Raw genomic sequence first — 20874 nt, 5'->3', positions numbered from 1 at the left:
GTTTTTAATTCTGATTTTCCTAATAAAAGTCAGTCTAGTCATGCTTTTAAAATTACTTCTAGTCATGTTTTTAATTGTCATATTTTTCCAGCCAGATTAAAGCCCATCTAGTCATGTTTTAATTCTCATTTTATGCTGATAAAAGTCAGTCTAGTCATGTTTTTAATTGTCTTATTTTCCCAGATAAAATTAATTATACTAATATGTTAATTGTTATATTTTTCCTGATTAAAGCCCATCTAGTCATATTTTTTACTTGTCTTATTGTTCCAGATAAAAAAGAAAAACATACATTCTAGCCATATTTTTAATTGTCACATTTTTTTCAGGTTAAAGATCTTTTTATCATGTTTTTAATTTTCATTTTCCTAATAAAAGTCATGCTTTTAATTGTTGTATTTCTCCACATAAAATTACTTTTAGTCATGTTTTTTTATGTTGTTTTTTCCAGGTAAATGCTCTTATTTTTGATATTAGAATGCAATAATAAATATAATTATTTATTATTGTTCCAGATCATTTTAAATGGTCTTTTGGTTCTAGATAAAATACCATCTAATCGTACTTTCTTTCTCCAGATGAAAGCCCAGATAATCACACTTCTTGCTGCCTGTCTGCTTCCCACTGTTGTGAGTGATGGCTCTACTGTCGGTGAGTCGGATTCGGCATCTGTTCTTCTCATCTCTATGTTTATTAACTCTGCCTGCTGATGATATTAACTGTTCAAGTGTGATTTTTTTATTTTTGCAGACTGGTGCTACCACCTGCCGACCTGCAGTAAGTGTCTCTTTTTGGCCTCCTAAGCTAAGTGCTCCCGTGGCTTTCTCAGCCGTGGCGTCTCTCTGTGTGCGAAAGCACTCCACAGCGAGTTATCAGCAATCAGTCTGAGTTATCAGCTGGTTTAGATCATCTCTGTTCATCTCTGTGGTCTCTTTCAGATTACACCACATGGGCGCACACGGTGGCCAAACACTGCAACGGCACCCGCCAGTCTCCTGTCGACATCGTGACGGCTAATGTCCAGGCAGACGCCAACCTGACTGCCTTCACCTTCAACGGCTTTAACGACGCTTCCACCGTCCTATCGATTGAAAACGCAGACGGCAAATTAGGTGAGGGGTCTTGCTGTTGTGTAGAGGAGACCAAGGCCTACTGCCCTCGAGTCAGTCACTGGGCCTGTCCCAGTTGGTGTACCCTAAACCCTGTCTGACTCTATTGGAGGCTTTAAAGTAATTGGACAGTGGTCCAAATTAGGGAGATACTGAAGATCTGAAATCTGGAGATCCGTGTCGAATTTAAATCTGGTAGCCCACTTAAGCCTACTTATCGAACATCGAATCAAGTCAAGAATCCCACTGAGCCGCCTTGAGAATCCTTAAGCATGGCACATAGCACAACATCTGTCAAGCATGGCGGAGGTACTGTTATGGCACGTGGGTTACTGGTGTATCTTGACGATGTTCTGCTGGTAGAAGGAATAGGATGCTAAGTGCTACCTAACCCGGCCCCTAGTGAGCTGTTTAGGCTAAATGCTAAGCTATCTTTAAGCTTAACTGAGGAGGACAATCAGACACTAATCTAAGAATGCCTTTCCACTGCAGTGAAGGTTGGCCTGGATGACAGCAAGATGAATGTGTCCGGAGGGGGTCTTCCCGGCCTCTACAGGACCCTGCAGTTCCACCTTCACTGGGGCAACGGCAGCTCTGTACCTGGATCGGAGCACACCGTGAATGGCAAACAGTATCCAATGGAGGTAAAATGAAAAAATAACAAAAAACACATGGTGGTGAAGCTAGCAACACCTAAAACACTGTCAGCGCCAACTTATATAAATAAATAAATAATAATAATGAACTATATGTAACTTTTTATTTCACTGTTGGTCTCCTCCAGCTGCACATAGTCAACATCCGGGCTGTTCACCCAAACCTGACTGTTGCCCTCGCGGACCCGTCAGGATTGGCGGTTCTTGGTTTCTTCATTGAAGTAAGCTGCCTTTGTTGGTTTTCTAGGGTTGTTGTTTTTTTGTTTTTTTCTTGAAACCATCAGTACATGATCCTTGAGGAACATTTGGAGGTTCTTTAGTTCGCAACTGCGGAGGAACCTCTTAAGGTGCTTTGAGGAACCTTCAAGGAACCTTCACACGAGTTCTGACGTGTATAGAGTGTAAATATCTGCTTAGGTTTAGTCGAATGCTCAGCAACCCGAGAGTTTTCTAAAGAAACCTGTCACCTGACCAGTCAACCGCCAACCCAGCCGAGCAGCTTTTCGCTGAATGAAGGCGAAACCCCGAAAAAAAGGCCTGGCAAAGCATCTCAAGGGAAGGAAGCTCAACGTCTGGTGATGTCCATGGGTTCCAGCCTTCAGGCAGGCAATGGGCCTCATTAGTTCTTGAGAAAAGTCCTGCCAGGAGGTCTAGGTCCGATTCCTAAAGTGCAGAAAAGTCAGAAAAGAAAAGCGAAAGCGAATGTAAACCGTTCAGCTTTCGCTTCAGGGCGACTGCTATTGTGCGTAAAAGGAATCCTGAGCTGATGCCGTCCCGTAAGGCCTTTTGTGATCTTATAGATTTACTGATTGTGCTGGAATTCCTGTGTGGGTGTAGCTGCTACTGCTGAGCTGCCCTGGAACTGGCAGAGAAAGCCCTTTTCGTGCCACGACACCTACAGCAGTATATCATACAGGCCTGTGTTTTCATTGGGCCTTCACTCTTAAAACAATATCATGATGGCATGAATGCATAGGAATGCACACCCACCAAGCAGTTTGTTAGGAACACCACACTAATAATGGATAGGGCCTTGTTTTGCTCTCCAAACAGCTTCAACCTGGGCGTTGGTATCGTTGCTTTTTCAGATTCTGGTTCATATTTACGCATTTCCTACTGATCCCTCTGAACTGAACTCGCCCTCATGTTCCATGAAACCAGTTTCGGGTGCTTTAGCTTTGTTAGGTGGTGGTATTAATGGCCCAAAGTGGGCCAAGAAAGCATTGCGCAAACCATGACACCTCCTTCGCCACCAGCCTGGACTGTTCACGCAAGGCAGGTTGGGCCTACACCAGTACGTCTCAGCAGACATGGAGATTCCGCAGACCAGGCTACGTTTCCTGAGCCACTGCAGCCTCAGCTTTCTGGTCTTGGCTGAGAGAAGTGGGACCCGGCATGGTCTTCTGCTGTTGTAGCCCAACAAGGTCTAGCAGAACTGCTGCTCATTGGTTGGGTTTTCCTTATTCCACCATTCTGAGACCAACGTCTGACATCACGCCACCTTCGAAATTAGTATTAGGAGCATATTTGACCCCATTCTGAACATTACCTAGAGCTGCTGACCCTTATGTGCATGATTTTTTTTGCACTGCTGAATTATTAGAATGCTGATGTATCTTTGAAGCTTTGCTGGGTCATTCTGAATTGAATTTAATGAATATATTTATTCCCTTTTTTTCGTCTTAGGCAACCAATGACAGTGGAAAACCAGAGAGCTGGAAGAACCTGACCTCCTACTTGTCCAGTATTCCCAACAAAGGTACAGCACCAGATTTCGCACTGCACAGTCGCTCACGACACCAGCTAACAGACGCCAGTGCCGGCCAACATTGCTTTTAGAGTGATGAGTGAGTGGAGAGAGCGCCATCTACTAATTGTGCTCTCTCTGAATCAGCCTGCTGATGGCAATCGGCATGGCTCAAGGTTCGAACTCACAACCCCCTGGGCCATAGTGGTAGTGCATTAGAGCGCTAAGCCACTTAGAGAAACTGAGACGCCCAGTTTTTCTTCAGCAGGAGAAACGTAGTGGTGGACGTTAGCAACCTGCTAGCATCAGGTGTCCACCACAGTAACTCTCAGGCAACACCCTATCAACCACAACTTCATGAACTCTGAACCTAAACATCAGCGTTACTCTCAAAATTATCAGCAATTTCACAGACCCTAAAATAGAACCTTGTGGGACTCCACAATAAATACTTTATGGTAGTTTCTGCTTTAAAAATAAAGTTTCTTTATCTCAGACAGATTAGACAGGCTGATTAATCTTAAACCTAAACTAAAAATACTTGGCACTGCAATTTAGTACAAGACAAGGGTCAACCCATGCGTGGGAAACTGGACCTAAATATAAAGGACCGCGACAATCCACGGTTTACTGTTTACACACCCACAGTGGTCTGAACCATCTGTCTAATCCTAGAAACCCTACACTTCACTTTAATAACAGCCCTTTGATTTGCTCTCAGGTGATGTGCTGGACATCATGAACTCGCTCACTATGGACAGTCTGCTTCAGGGAGTGGACAGGACCAAATATTATCGTTACCTCGGCTCCCTGACCACACCCTCGTGTGATGAAGCTGTGGTGTGGACCGTCTTCAAAGATCCCATCAAAGTCAGCCAAGACTTGGTAGGTCTGGTTAGACGCCTTGCTGCCATATTTATGCTGGTTGAACATGCTAACTCAGCGCTATAGCGCATTAGCCTGCTAGCCAGCGAGGAGTAGGGAGTTTGAGTTAGCAGGCGAGGGCAGCAACAGCACCACCGTGGACTGGGTCGAAGGTCCCAGCTCAAAGTTAACAGGGTGGTTTAAGCGAAGACATTGAGCCTCATGTCCAAGGACGGACGATGCTAACGTTAGCGACAGCTGTCGCAGGGGACTTGGCCAGGTGTTCCAGGTGTTCAGGCTCAGGTTAGAGGCGCTTTGAAAAATGATAAGTTATAGTTATAAAAGGAGGAATGGGAAAAGGCTCCACTGTTAGCTTCATTAGCCTCGTAGCTAAGAAAAGAAGATGTCTATTCAACTACATTTACTGTAAGGAGGTACTGATTTATTCGCTCTTCCACCAGATCAGCCTCTTCAGCACGACCATGTACACCAACAAAACATACCACCCTCTGATCACCAGCAACTTCAGGGGAGTCCAGGCGCTGAACTCTAGAGTGATAACATCCCAGCCTTCATCTGCAGCCGCACCTCACCAGGCCCTGTCCATCGCCATGGCCACTGCACTGCTGTACTCTGTACTGAGCTGGTTGTAGTATGTAGTGATCAGACAGAATCTCGCCTCTATGCTACAATGAGTGTCTAGACTGGACTTTTTGTCCACTGAAGAGTCCATGCATGTGTAAATGATTGATCATGCTTTTGAAGACATAATGAAGGCTTGAAGGTTATTATTTTTTTATTTTTTTTTATGGAGATAATGAGTGTGATTCTGTTTTATGTGCAATGTGTCTGTATTGAGGTATTTGGTAATAAGTTTGTATTATAATAAACTTTTTGTATTTAACTGGGTCCTTCCCAATTTTTGTTTTTAAGTAGGCATCATGCCAAATTTAAGCATCCCAAGGGATTTGGGAAGCTGTTAACTTTCACCAACCCCCCCCCCCCCCCCCAGGCCTTATTTAGCTTGTACGAGCTAGCTATGGCATGTTCACGGTCATCGTTAGGAAAGACCACCAATCAGCAGCCATGAGCTCCTCTATGCAGCTGCCTAGCTTTGCTTGTAGGATTGCTAGAAGTGGCCCCAGCTAACATGAGCATGAGTAGCCCAACTGGGAAAGTTTTGTCCATGGGTTCCTACATATGGATGCCCACCAGGGTCAGTGATGGGACCAGGAGGGGTTAAACATGGGTCCCATCTGGGTTGTACACTGCACATCAGGGCCTAGATGGGGCCCATTTGGGAGGCCCAACGGGGTCCCGATAACAATACATGTACAAACCCACAGGAACCCTCGCCCTCGCCAACATGAGCATGTTCTCTTATTACCTGCTTGACAGTAATACCGCTGTTCCAGCAGTTTCCAGTTTCCACCCTGTGCCTTGGGTGGTTCTTTGGCTGTTCCTGACCATTCAATCCAGGCTGTTGGAGACAATGACCCAATTTTCAACAAGCTCTGTTAACCCTATACCTAGACACCACAGGTAGAATCCCAAGCCAACTGCATTATGCTCTAGTGCTCCAGGAGAGGGACCAGCATCCCATCCCTGTCATAACATTGTGTGGCTAATGGAAACAGTCAGGAAACTGGGTCAAATCGCATAATGGAAAGTTGACCATGTGGAGACAGACTTCAGATGGTATATGATACATGGGGGATACATGCTGCTTGAATTCTTCATACCTTCAAAGAGCACACAGCCTAATCTCAAGGAAATCTCGGGGGGGAAATGGGCAAGCGTACGTATCTGAGATACTTTGATGAGAACCAGTATGGGCTAGAACATCTCCAAAACATCAGGCAGGTTCTGCGAGGTGTTCCTGGTATGCAGTGGTCATAAGGAGCTTCAAGGAAGGACAACCTGTCAACCGGCGACAGTGTCATGGGGTCATGGAGGTCCCATCTCAGAACTGCTAACGTTAGCCTTGGTGCCAGATACCACAGGATGCCTTCAGAGGTCTTGCGGAGTCCATACCTTGACAGGTCAGTGCTGTTTTGACGCCTTCAGGTGAGGCGGTTTTGTCCTGCAGGTGTGTTGTTGGACTGTTTAGTGGTAAATTCAGTACTTAGCATGCTAAGTGCTACAATGCTAACGACAGAAAATAAATAAAGGACGATACTCCACAGTTTTCCTCCAATCACGAACCAGACAAAGCTAAGTCAATTACCAGACAGCTAGTCAATTAGCATGCTGGAGCTAGCCTAGCTGCACTGTAGTAGCCATTTGCGTAAAGCCGGTGTGATGCCCAATCTCACGTCCCCTGGTTTCTGGAAAAACTGTACAGCTAGCCGAAATTAGAAAAACACTTTACACAGGGCTTTACGCAAGTGGTCACTCGAGTGCAGGACAAGGGGACAATAAGACCAGCTTTAGCAAGCTAAATGGCTAGCTGTATCACCTTTATTTATATTATATATATATATATATATATATATATATATATATATATATATATATATATATATATATTTTTTTTTTTTTTTTTTTTTTTTTTTTGTTAGCCATGTAGCATTTAGCGTGCTAAGTAACAAGCTAGTAAAGTAAAGCTAGTAGTTTCATCGACAGCCACGATAGAAATCAAGCGATACGGTTTTGAAATATGAGGCAATAAAAAAATCCAACTAAAATAAGCCAACTAAGCCGTGTTCGAACCCGAACCCGTAAAATACACGATGTCCAAGCCTATGAACGCCTCACTGTTTCAAACCCAGTCAGTCAGTTAGCTGCAGTTTATTAGCTACAAACGGAAACCTGAGGTAAATAGTGGCTAAATGTTCCTGCTAGCCTGCTTAGCTAGCAGAGTTTACACTGACTGGCTGAGCGAATATTATTCACATGTGTATTTTATATGTTAAAAACTGAAGTCTTACGTTTTTTGTTGCTATTAAATTCAGTTCTTCCCGAACAGACATACAGTGCTAGTGCTAGATTGCTCGGTTAAGCTAATGCTACTCTGTCAGCTTCTTGAGCTAATGGCTAAAAACACAGCCCAGGCTAGCCCTATACTTCCTACGACTACGAAATCTCAGAATTTCTCCTCAACTAAAAATTCTTGAATCTACACAAATATGTTTTGTGTACTGGAGCGGCTAGGCTACGCTATGCTATTATAGCTAGCTAGCTAGCTAGCTGAACCTTCGCCCTTGTATTGCCTAACAGCAGTGCTCACTGTTAACGGACTACGTTTTGTGGCGGAAGTATAGTTCATTGTAAATGTTTTTTTTTGTAAATAAATACATTTATTAATTAAATATTGATGTATTATATCATATTTAATGTAGACCGCCATTTTAGGCCCTTTTTTTACACCCTTGCTCGTGTAAAAATCGCAGTAACACAGACTTTCGACAAGTATTTAAACTAGGAGAGAATAAAAATAGAAATAATTAATAGAATATGTGAATATGTTCATATGCAAAGTTTTGGGCCACAGTTGTGGTGGGTGTAAAGTTCTGGTCAAGGTGCCAGGTGTCCACTGCGTGGTCATTACGGCCAACATTTGAACAAAATCAGCCATTTCAAAGCGTGGTGGCGGTGGTGTGTCCCCAGCACTCCCAGTAAAGGCCTGTGGCTAACTGGTAATTACATAAACCATCACCTGCCACAGTTTGAGTCCACCACCTCCAGACAGCACAGACTCCTGGCCTTTTCTGCCCAAGCTTATAACACTGCATTTCCTCTGTGGAACACCAGCACCATGATTACCTGCATTTGAGATGTTTGCTAAGTAGGAGGTGAGGGTCTTCCAGCTTCATGGCTGACCAGTATCAGTGGTCTCCTGATGCACACGTAGTGCAAAACCCTGACTCCCTCAGAATCCTCTTAAACAGAATAACCATCAGTACCACATCAGCAGCAGCTCCGTACCTCAATGAAGAACCCGTAAAGAACCACTTCACACATAAAGATGATCAGTGAACATTGGGGGCGTGAACAGTGACGTAAGTATTGTTTACTTCCTAAACTACCCTTAACCACCCAGTGACCACCCAACCGCACACCTCTGGTGTTTACAACCCTGACCAGAAACGTCCAAGCACATCACTAATTACCTGGTTGTCTGAGGTGTGTATGGACGCAGCCCATGGCTATCTGATCATGTGAAATTTCACAGGGCCGCAGTGCCAGTGTCACACCCACAGTCTCTGAGGTGTACTAAAGCAGGGAGAGAGTGTCATTAACCTTCTCCTTCTCACCCGCAGGCCAGCGAACGTCTCTGCTCAAAGGTAAGGTCATCTCTACTTCTGCAAAATTCCATAAATTAATGCTTTTAGTTTTTACAGATTCAAATTTTATCAAGTCAAATTTTTAGTTGTTATTTTTTTTCCTGATAATGTTTTATTTAGTTATTATATTTGTTGTCTTTGTCTTTTTGTTTTAGATAAAATTCCATCATTAATAGTATTTTAGTATTTTAATTTTAGTTAAATTCCATCTAATGGTCATATTGGCTTTTTCCCCAGATAAAATTAGATCTAATAGTTAAATTTGTCTTCTTTGTCCAGCATAAATTCTAATAAATAGTCAAATTTGTCTTCTTCGTCCAGCATAAGTTCTAATAAATAGTTAAATTTGTCTTCTTTGTCCAGCATAAGTTCTAATAAATAGTCAAATTTGTCTTCTTTGTCCAGCATAAGTTCTCATAATAGTCAAATTTGTCTTGTTTGTCCAGCATAAGTTCTCATTAATAGTCAAATTTGTCTTCTTTGTCCAGCATAAATTCTCATTAATAGTCAAATGTGTCTTCTTTGTCCAGCATATGTTCTCATTAATAGTCAAATTTGTCTTCTTTGTCCAGCATATGTTCTCATTATTAGTCAAATTTGTCTTCTTTGTCCAGCATAAGTTCTCATTAATAGTCAAATTTGTCTTCTTTGTCCAGCATATGTTCTCATTAATAGTCAAATTTGTCTTCTTTGTCCAGCATAAGTTCTCATTAATAGTTAAATTTGTCTTTTTTGTCCAGCATAAATTGTATCTAATAGTCAAATTTGTCTTCTTTGTCCAGCATAAGTTCTAATAAATATTCAAATTTGTCTTCTTTGTCCAGCATAAATTCTAATTAATTGTCAAATTTGTCTTCGTTGTCCAGCATACGTTCTTATTAATAGTCAAATTTGTCTTCTTTGTCCAGCATATGTTCTCATTAATAGTCAAATTTGTCTTCTTTGTCCAGCATAAGTTCTCATTAATAGTTAAATTTGTCTTTTTTGTCCAGCATAAATTGTATCTAATAGTCAAATTTGTCTTCGTTGTCCAGCATACGTTCTTATTAATAGTCAAATTTGTCTTCTTTGTCCAGCATATGTTCTCATTAATAGTCAAATTTGTCTTCTTTGTCCAGCATAAGTTCTCATTAATAGTTAAATTTGTCTTTTTTGTCCAGCATAAATTGTATCTAATAGTCAAATTTGTCTTCTTTGTCCAGCATAAGTTCTAATAAATATTCAAATTTGTCTTCTTTGTCCAGCATAAATTCTAATTAATTGTCAAATTTGTCTTCGTTGTCCAGCATACGTTCTTATTAATAGTCAAATTTGTCTTCTTTGTCCAGCATAAGTTCTCATTAATAGTCAAATTTGTCTTCTTTGTCCAGCATATGTTCTCATTAATAGTCAAATTTGTCTTCTTTGTCCAGCATAAGTTCTCATTAATAGTCAAATTTGTCTTCTTTGTCCAGCATATGTTCTCATTAATAGTCAAATTTGTCTTCTTTGTCCAGCATAAGTTCTCATTAATAGTTAAATTTGTCTTTTTTGTCCAGCATAAATTGTATCTAATAGTCAAATTTGTCTTCTTTGTCCAGCATAAGTTCTAATAAATATTCAAATTTGTCTTCTTTGTCCAGCATAAGTTCTCATTAATAGTCAAATTTTTCTTTTTTGTCCAGCGTAAGTTCTTATTACTAGTCAAATTTGTCTTCTTTGTCCAGCATAAGTTCTAATAAATAGTCACATTTGTCTTCTTTGTCCAGCATAAGTTCTCATTAATAGTCAAATTTATCTTCTTTGTCCAGCATAAATTCTCATTAATAGTCAAATTTGTATTCTTTGTCCAGCATAAATTCTCATTAATAGTCAAATTTGTCTTCTTTGTCCAGCATAAGTTCTCATTAATAGTTAAATTTGTCTTCTTTGTCCAGCATAAGTTCTCCTTAATAGTCAAATTTGTCTTCGTTGTCCAGCATAAATTCTAATTAATTGTCAAATTTGTCTTCGTTGTCCAGCATACGTTCTTATTAATAGTCAAATTTGTCTTCTTAGTCCAGCATAAGTTCTCATTAATAGTCAAATTTGTCTTCTTTGTCCAGCATAAATTCTCATTAATAGCCAAATCTGTCTTCTTTGTCCAGCATAAATTCTAATTAATAATCATATTTGGTTTCTTTGTCCAGCATATATTCTATCTGTCCAGCTATCTGTTTTCTTTGTCCAGCATAAGTTTTATCTAATGGTCATATTTGTTGTCATTTCCAGATTAAAGTCCACCTAGTCATACTTTAATTGTTCTTGTGTAAAATTCCATCTATTAATATTTGTTTTGTTTTTTTTCAGATAAAATTCCATGTAATGGTTATATTTGGTCATATTTGTCTTTGTTTTTCAGATACAATTCCATCTAAAAGTCAGAATTGTCCCTTTTTACCGGGAAAAAAAATCATCTAATAAAAAAATCATCAAATGTGTCTTCTTTTTCCAGAATAAATTTCATTATTTCAATATTTTTAGTTGTCCTATTTTTTCCTGATACAATTCTACTTAGTCATCATATTTAAAAAAAACTAGTCATATTATGATGTATAATATTTCATTTATATATAATATTTCATTTAGTTATTATATTTGTCTTTTTTCCAGATAAAATAATGATCATATTTGTCTTCTTTTTACAGGACAAAATTCCATCTAATGGTCATATTTGTTGTCTTTTTCACAGATAAAATTCCATGTAGTCAGATGTTTAGTTGTCTTATTGTTCCAGATAAAATTAATTCTATTCATTTTGTCATTGTTTTATTTTTCCAGATGAAAGCCCAGCTAATCACACTTCTCGCTGCCTGCCTGTTCCCACTGCGTGGCGGCTCTACAGCAGGTGAGTCAGGTTCAGTATCTGCTCTTTTACTTTAATGAATGTTGACATTAAGTGTTCTGGTGTGATCTCAGTCATGTGATCCTTTTCAGACTGGTGCTACCATCTGCCGACCTGCAGTAAGTGTTTCCTTTTCTCAGTTTCCGACTGTGTGTTTGAAAACGCTCCACGAGGATTTTACCGTCAGCATGTAAAATTTGATCCCTCAGATTACACCACATGGGGAACTTTGGTGGCAGAACACTGCAACGGCTCCCACCAGTCTCCCGTCAACATCGTGACCGCTGATGTGAAGGGATACGCCGGCCTGACCGCCTTCACCTTCACCGGGTTTGATGACAGCTCCTCAGTCCTGCAGATCAAAAACGCAAACGGCAAGACAGGTGAGAGGTCCTGCTGCTGTCACTGGTCCTGTCCCAATTGGTCTTCTAAACCCTTAACCCTGCGGAGCTCCCTCAAACATATCCTTTGGCAAAGGGCGCATTGATGCAGACTTTACAGAAGCAGTCTTATACCCATAATTCCATGCAATACAAAGGACGATACAGGCACCAACATACTTTCTGTCCCTACTACATATTTAGCACCCTTGACCCCTCATGTCCCACACAGGCGGACAGTGTTGATGTCAACAGTATGGACTTGGACTAAGGGCACCAGACAGGCCCTAATTATGAATATGATGAAATGGGAAACCTTGCAGACCTCAGGGATGTGTAAATGAGGACCACAGGACCGCAGTACACCAGTTTGGACAGGACTTGGCCCTGTCCACACTCTAGTTTTGGAATATTTAATACTGAGCCCAGTAGGGGGCGCTATTACCTTTAAAAAATGTGATGGCAGATGCATGTCAGAGGCTTATATATTATATATTACAAGCTTATGTAGCTTGTATATGGCTGGCAGTTTAAGGTCCTCCCACACTCGAAGAACAACCACCGGCTAACACATGCTAACCTGTTAATGCTAAGCTAATATGCTAACTCAAGCCAACCGGGCTAATATGGTGATAACTTTGGATAATATCACATCTCCTAGCTCGGGTTAAGTGGCCTAACTCAGGCTAGCACATGCTAACCTTAGCTAACAGGCTTAGTAGTATAACGGAGTACAGGATATCTGACCGAGTGTCTTTGGGAAGTGAAGTCAAGCAGGAATGTGAGATTGCAGTAGCCAAAATAATAATAAAAATAAAATAATAATAATAATAAGAAGAAGAAGAAGAAGAAGAAGAAATGCTAAATCAGACTTCAGGTTTCAGACTTTTCCATTGCAGTGAAGGTTGTCCTGGATGACAGCAAGATGAGTGTGTCCGGAGGGGGTCTCCCAGGCCTCTACAGGACCCAGCAGTTCCACCTTCACTGGGGCAACGGCAGCTCTGCACCTGGATCGGAGCACACCGTGAATGGCAGACGGTATCCAATGGAGGTAAAAACACTGCGGTAAAAAATGCTAACCCCTTAAACACCGTCAGGACCAGCTTACCTAATTCAGTTCACTTTATTGCCTTTGTTCCTCTGTCTCTCTCTCTCTCTCTCTTTCTCTCTCTCTCAGCTGCACATAGTCAACGTCAGGTCCATTTACCCAAACGCCAGGACTGCTCTCAGGCACTCAATGGGCTTGGCGGTTCTTGCCTTCTTCATTGAAGTAAGCTGTCTTTACTGGCCTCCTGCTGTTTACATCTGCTGTAAACAGGCCTACTCACCTGCAGTCTGTATAGCTGGAGATCTTCCAATCTAAAGAGTAGGAAACTCCTCTTCTTCTTCCTTCTGATGATGTATATTAAAGGTGGGAACTTAGGGCCGCAATATACATTATTTTAATATATTATTCAAATATGCATTACTCAGCAGTCTAATGCGCTGCCACTATGGCCTGGGGGTCCTCACCGCTTTGCTCTCAGCAGCCGGAGTCAGAGAGAGCACAATTGGCCGTTCTCTCTCTCCCCCCTTATCAATCAAAGTGAGGTTGGCCGGCACAGGCATCTGTTAGCTGGTGTGGTGGAGATCGAGCTACGTGCTAGTGCTAGGGGGAGCTATGAACGGGTGGGTTTGTGTACCAAAAAAAAAAAAAAAAAAACGGAAGGAAAATGGGAAAATTTAGGTGAACAAACCAATTATTCTCATTATAATATATATATATATAATATTTTTATTTATTTTTTTATTCTTAGGCAACCAATGACCGTGAAAACCCAGAAAGCTGGAAGAACCTGACCTCCTACTTGTCCAGTATTCCTAACAAAGGTACGTTTTTTCCAGTTTTCAGTGAGAACACTGGTTGCGCATTGGTTGATTTATTGAAGGAGAACTGCTCATCAAGCCCCCTCAGACCCACCATGATAAAAAAAAAAAGCAAAAAGTTCAAAAGTTCAACACCCTATCAACCAAAACTTCTTGAACTCTAAACTTTACATCAGTTTTTCGCTGTTATAACTGCATTACTTTCACAATTAGCATCAATTTCATAGACCCTAAAATAGAACCCTGTGGGACTCCACAAAGTACATTATTAATACTTTATAGTAGTTTCAGCTTAAGAATTAGTATAGAATCATAAAACTCTGCATGTTTTTCCTTTTTTTTATAGATTTCCTGGGTTATCTATTCCATATATATACTTTAGGATCTTATCTTAGAATCCTACTCAACTCTGAAGACCAGATTAGACCGATTAATCTAAGTCTGTCTAAAGAGAGGAAAGGCTCTGCAGTGGTGATTCGCTTATCACTGGCACTGCAATTTAGCAAGGGTCAACCCACATGTGGGGAAAGTGGACCTAAACATGAAGGATAATGACACCCCTAAAACAGTAACTATCCACTTTTACTGTTTACACACCTACAGTAGTCGGAACCGTCCGTCTGATCTCTGCTTTCCTGCTGTTTCTTGTAAAACCTACACTTCATTTTAATAACAGCCCTTTGATTTGCTCTCAGGTGATGTGCTGGACATCATGAACCAGCTCACTATGGACAGTCTGCTTCAGGGAGTGGACAGGACCCAATATTATCGTTACCTCGGCTCCCTGACCACACCCCCCTGTAGCGAGACAGTGGTGTGGACCGTCTTCAAAGACCCCATCCATGTCAGCCAAGACTTGGTAGGTCTCTGGTTAGATGCCTACAGACATCGTAACGTTTAACCCAAATGTAGACGTGTTTGATGTTCAAGGCTAATGGCGCTAACAGGGTGTATTGACCTATTGACTCTGCCACCAGATCGGCCTCTTCAGCACCACCACGTACATCGAGACAGCAGACGATCAGATGATCACCAGCAACTTCAGGGGAGTCCAGGCGCTGAACGGCAGAGTGATAACGTCCCAGCCTTAATCAGCAACCGCACCTCACTAGGCCCTGTCCATCGCCATGGCCTCTGCACTGCTGCACTGCTGCACTGCTGTGTTGGTTGTAGTATGCAGTGATTGGACAGAATCTCGCTAGAACGAGTGTCTAGTCTACACAGTTACTCTTTATTTATTTTCTTATTTATCTTTCCTTTCTAAGTTGGTTTGAAGTCAATCAAATTGGTCTAATGAAGTCAATCGTAGTCAGTCAATCGTTATGCACAAGATCAAGGCTGTCCAATGAAAAACATGTATCTCCAAAATGGTTATTCCTATTGGTCCATTCATCCAGAATTACTTACACAGTGTACAGAAGCAGCTACAGATTTTCAAAGTAAGAAATGAAAGATTGTTGGCAGATTAAGATTCATCAGCTAAGATGGGAAAATGAATAAACATGCAATAAACATTAAACTAACTCAAATAAAACACGTACAAATGGCAGGTATTTCCCATATTTTTGCTCCATATACGCTTTCTCTTTGCAGTTTCTGCTTGGTACAGTTCCAATGCTACGTTTATAAATAAATACATCATTTTAATCTGCTTTATTGTGCTGCATTACGAAGACATACTGAAATTGTGGGTAGATAAGATGATATTTTTGAATATGTCTTTTTCATTAATAGTAACAAACACTTACACACTCCTTTAACTGTCTGTCTTGAGGCCTCGGTGTACTTTAGCGGAGGCGATGGTATAATTATTGTCTTCGATTAACAAAATTAACGTTGTTTTAGTGTTGATACACTTATTTGGCCTAAATCATGAATTTACTTGAGGTAACATTGGGTGGATAGCGCTCTCTGAGGGGCTTTGGGTAACATTACGCAAACCAGGTTAAAATCATAATTCAGAATGACTTCCATCGTGTTTCGTTATGATGGAATAAGCTGTTTCTATTTCTAACGAGCTTTTGAGGTTCTTGATGTGTGGCTAGGCTAAGCGTTTACCTTAGACAGCTGACCAGAATGCGTGAGGTAGCTGACAGATAAGCTAATAAGATCAAGTTGTTTAAGTGCATTTTGTAACTCGAGTCATTGGCATTCCTCAGTGTTTAGCGCTCTGGGCCGCTCGGGCCTGCTATTACCGCTAGCTGTCCCGAAAGTGTCTTGAAGCCCCTTGTTTACAGACATAATCAGTGGGGTGCTGACCTTAGCGAGCCAGCTGGACTGATATACGCTTGCTAAATGTTTGCAGCGGTGGCTCAGTGGTTAGGTCAAACATGCAGGGTCGTGGGTTTGACCCCCAGGTCCAGTAAGCTTCCACTGATGGGTGCTTGAGCAAGCCACTTAAGCTTCTTCAGGGGTTCTGTGGCATAGCTGACAGATTCAAATGTATATATAAATGACAATAAATAATCCACGCTAAAGCTGTTTCAGACACCACTAATAATAATAATAATAATAATAATAATTATAATCATATTTTAAGTGAAGTAAACCCAGTCAACCTAGTCTATAGTATATTTTAAAAATATTTTTTTATATATATTATTATTATTAAAAAAAAAAAAATAAATAATAATAATAATACATGTCTTTTCCCATGTTAATTCCTAATTACTACATATTTTGTGAAATAAAAGCAGAGAAATAGCAAGTTTCACCAAATGCCTAGAATCGGAGAATCGACTCTCTTTGGAATCGATTCCCGCCTCTTGTCGAATAGCTGCTTACTCCCTACCTAGTGCACTACAAGTCACCCAACTATGCTAATTTCACACAAATACCTTAGTAAAAAAGTTAAACAGGACGCTTGTGGCTGAATATAAGCTTAATATTAATGAACTTCTATGTCATGTGGTTTTCTATTTGGATGCAGAAGCCACTCTTTTAATGACCTACATCGTGAATTAGGGAGCGAACTAGGGAGCGAACTAGGGAGCTAGCTAGTGTGCTAGGGAGAGTGAACCACACGGCTGAAGTAAATTAAAGGTGAGCTGTGTCGCTTTTAGGGCTTTATAGTGTTTAAGGATAAATAATAATAATATTTTAAGTGAAATAAACCCAGTCTGTGCACTAAACTATACTAAAAAAATAAAATATTATTATGATAATTCTTAATTACTTCATATTTTGTGAAATTAAAGCAGAAAATGTCGAGTTTCACCAAATGCCTGTAATCGGAGAATCGACTCTTTTTGGAATCGACTCCCGCCTCTTGTCGAATAGCTGCTAACTCCCTACATAGTGCACTAGAAGTCAATTAACTATGCTGATTTCACCTAAATACCATAATAAAAATATAGCTAATATAAGCATATAAACTAACTTCTATGTCATGTGGTTTTCTATTTGGATGAAGAAGCCACTCTTTTAATGACCTACATCGTGAATTAGGGAGTGAACTAGGGAGCGAACTAGGGAGCTAGCTAGTGTGCTAGAGAGAGTGAATCACACGGCTGAAGTAAATTAAAGGTGAGCTGTGTCGCTTTTAGGGCTTTATAGTGTTTAAGGATAAATAATAATAATATTTTAAGTAATATAAACCCAGTCTGTGCACTAAACTATACTAAAAAAATAAAATATTATTATGATAATTCTTAATTACTTCATATTTTGTGAAATTAAAGCAGAAAAATGTCGAGTTTCACCAAATGCCTGTAATCGGAGAATCGACTCTTTTTGGAATCGACTCCCGCCCCTTGTCGAATAGCTGCTTACTCCCTACATAGTGCACTAGAAGTCAATTAACTATGCTGATTTCACCTAAATACCATAATAAAAATATAGCTAATATAAGCATATAAACTAACTTCTATGTCATGTGGTTTTCTATTTGGATGCAGAAGCCCCTCTTTTAATGACCTACATCGTGAATTAGGGAGTGAACTAGGGAGCGAACTAGGGAGCTAGCTAGTGTGCTAGGGAGAGTGAACCACACGGCTGAAGTAAATTAAAGGTGGGTTGTGCCGCTTTAATGGCCTTTAAATGAGCTAAATGAGGCAGAAATACGTGTGTACATGAGGTAACAGCTCAGAAATCGACATGGTAAGAGGAGCCATAACCTGGTTTAACGTTTAAACGGTTTTAGCTAGCTGGCTAGTAAGCATTTCTGGTAATGAAGCTAGCTAGGTTAGCAACAACTGCCACCTTCCCAGTTGTTAATTAGCTAGCTAACTGCTAAAGGGGAAATAAGGAGGCTAGCTAGCTGAATAACAAGCTTCTTACTCGAATTCCTAAATTCCACCTTAAATGATGCAGTAATGTGGTTTTCAGGCTTGAGGCCCCTGATTAGGACTGCTGCTCCATTTAAGGTGGACCAGGACAATTATGAGGAGACCTGGAGAAGAAGCTAGCTAGCTTCAAACATGTGACCTTTTCTGAGGTAAAAATGTCATGTTTTCTGACTGAGCTCTCTCATTTCCAGCTGCCATCGCCGTTTCTGAGCTGTCTTGCTGTTTGGTTGTCTTCGGCCGCTTGTGGCGCAGATCCTTCAGGAGGTGAGCGAGGAGCAGCTCCAGGAGGCCTGTAAATGTGCCATCAAACCCCTGTGTTTCATCGCTCCCCTCTTCTCCTAATTTGCTAGTCGGGGTCCCTGAGGGTAGTGAAGTCCATGTAGCCCCTTTATATTTAACCCCCATATTCACACAGTGACCGTTGACCGCTGGTTTTCATGTAATCTAGACCCCTTGTCTCTTCCCAGGTTGGTGCTACAACTTGCCATCATGTGGTAAGTATTTTTTTTTTGGCAGGAAGTGTGTTTGAGACCCCAAATGAAGAAATTGAAAGTAACCACATGAACGGATAATACTTCAGATCCAGACTCTGAGTAGCCGCCATCTTGATTTCACAAAGGCTGCCATGGCTCTCTGTCCTGGTCCTGGTCCTGGAGGACCCCCTGCCCTTCACGTTGTAGTGTTTTGACCCGTTGACTTTACTTCCAACCACTGAATTATGTAGAAATATTTCTTAAAAGGTTAAAAAAAGGCCATTTAACCAACTAAGAGCTGGTTGTACTGGTCAGATGTGTCAGAATGACTGCAAGTGGTGGTCTTTCATTACCCAACGCCTTCCCCATCTCCAGATGAATCCACCTGGCCCTCCATCGCCAAAGCATACTGCAGTGGAATTCGCCAGTCTCCTGTTAACATTGTGACCTCCAGCGTCCAGCCCGATGGAAATCTGACCGCGCTCAAGTTCAAGGGGTTTAATGACGGCACGGCCTTCACCCAAGTGCAGAACACTGGCAGGGACGGTGAGTTCTCGCTTTGGCGTACTTTCTGATGTGCAGACATGAGTATGTTGAGGTGGGGTGGGGTGGGGAGGGGAGTGGGGACTCAAAAGGGTACTTTGGCTAAAATGTAGGGGAGGATGCTCTTCACTACTGCTATGGTGAACCTGCTTACATGCCTCCTACAGCAGGGTTTGGGGGTTATAGACTAGGAAACCCCCTTCTCGTACTGCAGCCAGCCAGCAGAGGCACTAGGTCTGTGGTTGCTTCACTTTTGAGAGACCCTTAACTGTTGATGCTGTCTAGTCATTGGGTTTACCCCAGTACAGGCCCTTTTTAATACCGAGAGAAAATGTGAGGCCTTCACTGACTGGCTTAAGAAACGTGGTGTCTGGAAGTTTGTAACCAGTGTTTTTACAGGTCTACAAGTCTCGGGCAGTTGAGTGTATTTTAAAAAGTCTGCTCTCCTCCCTCAGTGAAGGTCCTGCTGGACCAGGGAAAGATGGCTGTTGAAGGCGGTGGTCTTCCAGGCATGTACAACAGCGTGCAGTTCCACGTCCACTGGGGTAACGGCAGCTCCAGGCCTGGGTCTGAGCACACGGTGGATGACCAGCGTTATGCGATGGAGGTTCAGGAGCTCTAGAATGACTGATATTGGCCTATATATGACGAAGATGAAGTGTTGGGTTCATGTGTTTGTTGCTCTGCCTCTTTCTCAGTTGCACATAGTGAACGTTAAAGCAGGATACAGATCGACTGCAGATGCCCTTGCAGATCCGACGGGGCTGGCTGCTCTCGGGTTCTTCGTTGAGGTACGGAGCTGCTTTCGGTGTGGTGTTGATGGTCATTCAGTTTAACGGAGGGTTCTGAGAGCCTTTTTTTTTTTTTATTTTTTTTTTTACCTCTGCATGTGCAGGCAACCAACGATACTGGTAAACCCAGAAGCTGGAAGACCCTCACCTCCTATCTAGCAAATATTGCAAATGCAGGTAATCATGGTGCTGGTGTTCAGATGGAGGACCTTCGTAACCGTAGCTATGAGTGTGGGTCGTTTTTGAGGTTGCGCTGTAGTCCAGTGAGATTAGCTACGGCTGTTCCAGCCCCACCTTCTTTTCTCTTCTGCAGGTGACGCCGTAGCGCTCGCCCAGCCTCTTTCCATGGACAGTCTGCTCGAAGGCGTGAACAGGGCAAAATACTACCGCTACCTCGGCTCCCTGACTGTCCCCAGCTGTAATGAAGCTGTGGTGTGGACGGTGTTTAAAGACCCCATCCGAGTCAGCCGGGACCTGGTAGGGTTTTTTATTATTTATTTATTAATTTATTAATAGTTGAAAATAATATTGGTTAATGGGGGGGTCGCGGTGTCGCGGTCGTCTACTTCAGATGTGACACTGTGGTCTCTGTGCAGGTCAACCTCTTCAGCACTAGCTTGTACGTCAACAAGAGCACCAACTCTCCCCTCATGACCAACACCATCAGACGCACTCAGCCCATGAACGGCAGGGTCGTGACCTCGCAGGTGGGAGGCAGCAGGGCCCGCTCGCCGCTGACTTCGGCTGGCGCACGACCTTTCGGCACTTTCTTTATTATTGCAGTTCTGCTCTGTCGCCCTCTGCTGGTTGTAGTCTGACTTGGTGAGTGAGCTCCAGTCTCAGCACTTGATTAAATCCAAAGCTACGTTCCTGCAGCAGGGTCCTAAATCTGATGCCTCCCAAAGAATGGACAATTAATTTGTTAAGTTTTAATGAAGCTTTGATTAAATAAAAGTGTTTTTGCACAGCCGGGTGTGATCAGAGGCATCCTGCTGGTCTGGTCTGAAGCA

General features: G+C 41.8%; 1 protein-coding gene and 1 pseudogene across 1 annotated transcript; both read left to right on the top strand.

Annotated features, from left to right (window-relative positions):
* The first annotated feature begins 578 nt into the window (after positions 1 to 578).
* On the top strand, positions 579 to 20677 carry LOC140544445 (uncharacterized; annotated as a pseudogene).
* On the top strand, positions 11462 to 14862 carry LOC140543760 (carbonic anhydrase 4-like). Its single transcript, XM_072666976.1, has 8 exons — positions 11462 to 11528; positions 11618 to 11644; positions 11735 to 11908; positions 12805 to 12956; positions 13083 to 13175; positions 13702 to 13774; positions 14467 to 14630; positions 14749 to 14862. The coding sequence occupies exons 1-8, from the start codon at positions 11462 to 11464 to the stop codon at positions 14860 to 14862; spliced, it is 864 nt and encodes a 287-aa protein (XP_072523077.1).
* Positions 20678 to 20874: the final 197 nt, after the last annotated feature.

Source organism: Salminus brasiliensis, chromosome 22, assembly GCF_030463535.1.
Source record: "Salminus brasiliensis chromosome 22, fSalBra1.hap2, whole genome shotgun sequence".
In the NCBI taxonomy this organism is placed as follows: domain Eukaryota; kingdom Metazoa; phylum Chordata; class Actinopteri; order Characiformes; family Bryconidae; genus Salminus; species Salminus brasiliensis.
This window is presented reverse-complemented; position numbering and strand designations above follow the sequence as displayed.

Excerpts from the sequence above, each read along its gene's own strand:
- LOC140543760 (XM_072666976.1), top strand. The coding sequence starts at position 11,462 with ATGAAAGCCCAGCTAATCACACTTCTCGCTGCCTGCCTGTTCCCACTG. Across the intron at positions 11,529-11,617 it reads GCGTGGCGGCTCTACAGCAG|ACTGGTGCTACCATCTGCCG; the intron begins GTGAGTCAGGTT and ends GATCCTTTTCAG. Across the intron at positions 13,775-14,466 it reads GTCCAGTATTCCTAACAAAG|GTGATGTGCTGGACATCATG; the intron begins GTACGTTTTTTC and ends ATTTGCTCTCAG.